This window comes from Polyodon spathula, chromosome 23 (genome assembly GCF_017654505.1).
Source record: "Polyodon spathula isolate WHYD16114869_AA chromosome 23, ASM1765450v1, whole genome shotgun sequence".
Classification (NCBI taxonomy): domain Eukaryota; kingdom Metazoa; phylum Chordata; class Actinopteri; order Acipenseriformes; family Polyodontidae; genus Polyodon; species Polyodon spathula.
The window spans coordinates 8,480,099-8,486,608 of NC_054556.1; the positions used below are offsets into that span (position 1 = coordinate 8,480,099).

Sequence of the window (6,510 nt, forward strand, 5' to 3'; positions counted from 1 at the left end):
TTAATACTCTACAACTATCTATGAATGGAATTAAAAGCTAGGATAATTACCCATCAGCAATTTTATGGTTACAAAGCACACACACACAAATGCCACAACCAAATTTATTCTGTTTTGTACTGTTCCGAGGAGACTCTGCTTATAAGCTTATTGTTGTCATTGAAGGGAGCATGTCATTCACATCTACATAATAAACAAAGCATCAGAATTGTAGTTGAACTTGTTGATGCAGTGTTCCATTTTAGTTTAGAAATTCAGAAATGTAAGATTTAGCGTTTATTTTTATTTTTAACAAGTTCTTTACATCAAAAATGCAACTACATATTTCAGAACAAAAACAAAAGCATATTTTGAAACATAGAACATGATATCGATTTAATTGTAACATGTATCTGTTTGGTTTTTATTTTAGCACCCAGTCAACCTCCTGGAAAGATTCAGTGTAACTTGACTAATTCAAAGATCTTCTTGAACTGGGAGCATGTAAAAGCAATGGAAAATGAGTCAGAGGTTATTGGATACAAGGTGAGTTGAATGGTAGGCATATGCTTCACACAAAGGAATACCAACTGCTGTCAGCTTCATTGTACAGTAAATTTCCAAGCTGATAAAACATAGTTCTCAATAGTTTTCATATTCTAAAAGTTGTCAAAAAGGGTTATTGACTTAGTCTATATTTTCTCAAACACAGTTTAAATAATTAAGTGTTTTTCACAGGATATGGAGGCGTGGTGATGGTGGTGTTGGATATCATTATTTTTTGTAATAATTTTTCATTTTATTTTTCACAAATATAATTACGGATACACATTAATAAATTAACTCATATGTATATAAATAAAAATAAAGTATACATCATTATTTAACTATAAACTCATTTTTCTTTAAACATCATCCATTTTTGTATTATTATTTTGACATAAACAGAAAAATTTAGTTGCCATACTTTCTCATTAGAGGCAGTAATGGTAACGTAAATTAAGTCCCCCACTATTTTTAATTAAATTTAATTTCAGCATGTATTCATAAGGAGCTTCAATCTTCAGTTAAGAATTAAGCACAAGCATACAACAGAACTCTATGTTTTGTTATACTCTGTCAAATGTCACTTACAATCAGTAAATACTTTGGAAAAAAAAGGTTCACAGTCAAACCACAGGGCATGTGAGACATGAGCTGGTATTCTGGCATCTCAGCCCAAACAGCATGTGAACAATATCTTCAGAGCTATCAAAATTATTCTGAACTGCATCTGTCACATGGTCGCTTAGTTTCATGTACCACAACACAAAATCATTCATTTCCACTTCCCTGAGCAGAGGCATGTTCACAATAGATTCTTTCAACATATTTGTATCCACTGATGCCTAAGTGGCTATCTCCAGTGGATTAAACAGTTGGCAAAGAGAAGTCAGGAGATATTCTTTGCAGTGTTGTTTAATTGTTATGCGCGGTTTAGGCATTTTAGAAATAAATTTCTCTTCTCTTCCATCACAATTTTAATTCCCAAATGACTCACTGCAAATTATACTTCTGTGCAAGTGCTAGTCAGAGCTTCCGTTTCCCTTCAGACCGTGGCTATGGTAACGGCTGAGTCATGACAACTATGATTGCAAGTATCTTTTGCATAAAACTCCCAATTTAAAAATGTCATTCTATGTTTGCTTCATAATTTTCATTTTATTTTGTTTTATATCTTCATTTTGTTTTATTTAGTTGTATATGTTGCATTTAGTTTTATTTCGTATTTACGAAAAACAGACCTTTGAGTAGGTGGAACCTTCATGGGTGCACAGTTTTCAGGAATGAGGGAATTGAAGACAGTGCCTGTGCATGTAACATTAAAAAGCACAGATCCTCTTAGCTGGAGGCAAATGTAACAAATTATCATTGTCTTGAATAGCATCATGGCTTCTATTGTCATTCCCAAAAAACAATTGTATCTGTGCATCAAATGATCAAATTTCTTTGTACTGTTCTATCTGTATTTTCATATACGTAGTTGCAAGCAAAAAAAAAAAGCCTTCCTAATGACAGAAACACTATGGATTAACAACGTCAAGCCAATTGCTTCAGTGCTTGCATTTCACAAAAGGACGTTTTATGCTGTACACCAGTATGTTACAAACAGCAGGGAAGAAAACATCAAAAGCTTCAAAAGGCATCACTCTTTTCTTTAAAATGTCAAATAATTAAATAGTATGTACCCCATAATTGAGAACCAGCCTTAAGATCTTGACATCTGAAGTAGAAAATCTGCTTTGTGATAGTATTCCCAAACCACTTTGCTTCTGCAGATTTGGAGCCCAGTTCACTGAAAACTGCTGGGGCTTGTTGAACCACCCTCAGATTGCAATTAATATTATAAATATTAAAATTTTTGTGAAACCCACCCAAGTAAAATTGAATAGAATACTGCATTTGTATGCAGCACCGGTGCCACACAGTGCACCCTTCAATATGCCTGACATTGGTACTTTAAATGTGTGGACTGGCAATACACAAATGTTGCTCACATAATATGATGAGGAATTCTTCATCACTTTTAAAGCCTGTGACAGGGTTGGCAGAGTGGTGACGTCAGGCCAGAAGCAGGAACAAAAGAAAACAACAAATGCAGTACTGCAGGGCAAAAGACGCTGCAGCACTGTTTATTTAAAAAATAAAAGTAAAACAAATATTTAAATTCAAGAACACACTTGCTCACCAAGCGAAATAAAAGGTTCAAACAAAAACAAAAATCATGACCACAATACTACTAGTAATGAATTGTTGCCAAGTAAGAATGGCAACAGCCCTGCAGTATTTTAGCAGCATGTATGATGGACATCCATTTGAATGCACTTTATCGCTGTCTAGTAAATGCTTTCGTTACACATTATCAGTCATACTATGCTGTGGAAGTGGAAGTGAGAATGCTTGTCCATTACCTGTACTGTAGACCCTGCTGAGCCCACACATATAATCTAACATGAACAGTTTAACAACAGTGGACATTTACTGTAGGTTATATAACCTTGGGTGGATTTAGCAAAGATTAGCACTACATTTGGAATTCCTTACATGGTTGGTTTCACATACCCTGACTGTGACACATGTGTGACTACTTCCTTATCTAAGTAAAGTAGTCTTAGTACCTAATCAGGGTCTTAAAAAGTTACTCTGTGTCTGTGAAACCAGCCAGCAGTGTATTGGTGTCTTATAACAATATTTATTAAAATATTTGTGTGAATGACAATAGTAAACCTAAATGTGAGTCAAACACATATGGGGTGGGGGGTCCTATTCTATAACTTTATCTGTGTAACTTTTGTTTCACTGTTTGTTTGTATCACAATACAAACTGTAAAATTCAGCAATGCATTGTCATTTCTAGGTCATATATCGGCCAAACTGGCACAGCAGAACAAATGTTGTGGAAACAAATAAAACATCAGTGGAGCTCCAGCTTCCACCTGGGGAAGACTACTTCATAGAGATAAAAACGTTCAGTGATGGAGGGGATGGCAGTAGCAGTGGACCTATTAGGATTCCAAAGATGTCAAGTAAGAAACTAGTGTTGTTTTTAATCTTAAATTAATTTCAGGTAAAACAGTATCTTGCGATATGAAATGACTAATTAAATATGTGCACTGCCACACAGGAATATAAATCGTTTAAGGAAATGAACTGGACCATTTACTGTTAATAAAGTCTATAGTATGCATAATTAGTAAACCAGTTGTGTTCATTCATTTTGATACAGCTGTCATCCTTATTTAACACCATTCATATATGTATATATTAGAAAGGCATATTCTAAGATAAGTACTCTACTGCAGGGGTTACTGCAGTGAAATAGCTGTCCTAAATATATAAGGAGCAAAGTAATGCTTGACAAATGTCTGCAGAAATGTGTTTCCTCTTTATAAAAAACAATGAAAGTGTCTGTCTTTAACACCTATGTTTCTCTTTTTATTTACAGGCTTGAATTCAAAGGGACGGAGTGCTTTCATATCTAATGTCGGCACAATGGCAGCTTTTAGCACAGTTGTGTTTTCATTAAGTTCAAGATTAGTGTTATTATGATTCAATTCAAGGGAATGCCTTTTATGGCACAAATGGTTTCAAACTGGAGTGAAAGGAATTCAGAAAACATGATTATCAAAATACATAGAACTTAAGGAACATGGACTTGATTTACCATAACATTTGTGAAATGCCTTAAAAGAAGATCCAATGTACTAAATCATTAGATAAACAAACATTTAACTTGGAAAGTGAGAAATATCATATTATGCAAAATAAACAGCATATGGCCTTTGCACATGTAGACAAGACATTTGCAGGTTAATTGGACCATGATTTTAGTGTCAATAAGGCTGAAATACTTTTGCTTTGGTACAGATGAGGGCAGGAAGGAAAAAGTAGTTGTCCCAGTCATTGTAAAACAAAGCAAAGTGTACTGTAGATTGAGGAAATCCAAGTCTTGCAAGTAATGAGTTTGCTTTAGAGTAATCATGTTTTTTTTGAAGAGTTTTTCTTTAGTGTACTGTAAAATGCAGCTGTGTATTGCATCTGATTCTGGATATAAATGCTATAATGTTATTTTGAAATACCCCAGGATTTTTACATAGTGACCAGGGTTTTTAAACCTCTGTTGATATTGTTTTCACTGTACAGGTAACACTTTAAATTGATAGATTATAATTTTATATGAAAACAGCATAATGAACATGTTAACTCTCTTAACAAAAGTATAACCCAGAAGAATATTAAACTCATGCAACACATGTGTAATAATTAACTGCAGAAAGTAATTACCTAGCAATTCAATGTAATAACCGTGATTTCAAATGAATGGTCTATAAATTATATTCAGAAGATCAAGGGAACATCAGCTGATTTACAGCATAACCATCCCAATATAATATTCTCTATTACTGGAGTAACCTAGTGCTTCCCTATGCTGATTGTATATCACCACATCACCAACTTTAGATAATGATCCAGTGATACAAGGTTTGATGTCATCATTGAATAACTATTACATTGTCATACTCATTTGCAGTTGATTGTTAAATAGAAGGTGGTTTTGCAAAGCTTTGAGTTTTTTCTTTTATTTCTCTCGCTTTTCAAAAATTCTGTTACCATTTTCTTCATATATTTACATTTTCCAAATCTTTCAGACGTAGAAATATTCTGGTCTTTGTTCTTGTTTGAAGCTGTGTCATATTGCTATTTAATGACGTATTGTACTTTAGGTTTGCTAGGCTGCTTTAATACTGTTGTATTAATTCAATATCTTCAAAAGTACAAATCTCTGTGAGATACCTTCAAAATAAAATATTTCACATTGAAAACAAATAAACTTTTTTTTTTTTAAATGTATTTTACCTTTTGCAAAGCTGAGTTTAAGTGAGTGTGGGTGAGTTTAAACAACTTTTGTACTGAGACTTAAATAATGAAACTACTTGTTTCAAATACAAACTATTTTAGATAAACTAGAAGTATTGTCCCACCCGAGACATACTGCAGACATACACTTCAATGGAAATATTTCTGCCTCAGTCTGTAGTGGTATATTAGTATATTGAAACCAATAGATCCGAGTCATACACTGTTTGTCTTGAAAAATCAGACAATTGTTGTGCTCTTACACCCCCTTAACAGCCAAAGGTTTCCTCTTTTATAGGGCATTTTCCACTGTACTGTTGGGTTAGAGCAGTGTTTGTGACTATGTGTGAGTGTTCAAAATGTTGTAAACTATTCACAAACCATTTTAACCCTGTACATCCAAATTAAATCTCTGCAATTGAATGACCTCTTTCATGAGGGAAAAACCTTTGAGCTACAAGACAAAATGTTGTATGCTGAGAGCACAAACTTCCTCAGGCCGCTCAGTTATGACTATACATAGAAAAGGTGAATGCCATGGCATGCTCTAGATTTACGTTTTAAGCTATTAGATTTTTCTGAACAACAACAAAGAAAAAATCCCATATACTGGCCCATGTGCCCTATATGTATATAGAAAGAAAGAAGATGTAATTGTCTTGTGTAAGATAACACATTCATCCCCACCAATGAGGGTGAGACCTAAATACTTTATAATTGTAAATATGGAACGTCACATACATGCTGTAGTGAACACAACAATATAAAATGCCACATTTCAGTATTTTTAGTAGAGGTGCCTGCAAGGAAATGTCAGATAAGCATTTAATGTTGCCTTAAAACCATCAATGCTGCTGAGAGCATTGATGGAATGTGATAAGAAATTCACTGAAATGCAGCCAGAAAAGAAATAGAGGACCTGCCAAGCCTTTGAAGAAAAGGTTCTTCTATACCATCTCAGGTATTGCAGTGATACACAAGAATCTAGCGTAGTAAAGGTTCAATGTAAAAGTGTCAAAGTTAACCCACAATTGGGGCAAACCTGGACCCCATGTTTGCCAATTGGAACGACTACAACCAGGGGTGATTCTATTGCCCCTCTTTTTAATATTAATTATGTGCAGTTCTTTTGAA

At 34.1% G+C, this 6,510-nt stretch overlaps 1 protein-coding gene across 1 annotated transcript in view; it reads left to right on the top strand.

Annotated features, from left to right (window-relative positions):
• The window catches only part of LOC121297721 (contactin-4-like), a 74,397-nt gene extending 69,279 nt beyond the window's left edge, over nt 1-5,118 (top strand). The window contains exons 21-23 of the mRNA XM_041224171.1: nt 413-525; nt 3,377-3,545; nt 3,965-5,118. Of these exons, the coding sequence (XP_041080105.1) occupies nt 413-525; nt 3,377-3,545; nt 3,965-4,068 (386 nt within the window). The 3' untranslated portion in view covers nt 4,069-5,118. The remainder of the gene's footprint in view (nt 1-412; nt 526-3,376; nt 3,546-3,964) is intronic.
• The last annotated feature ends 1,392 nt before the right edge of the window (nt 5,119-6,510 follow it).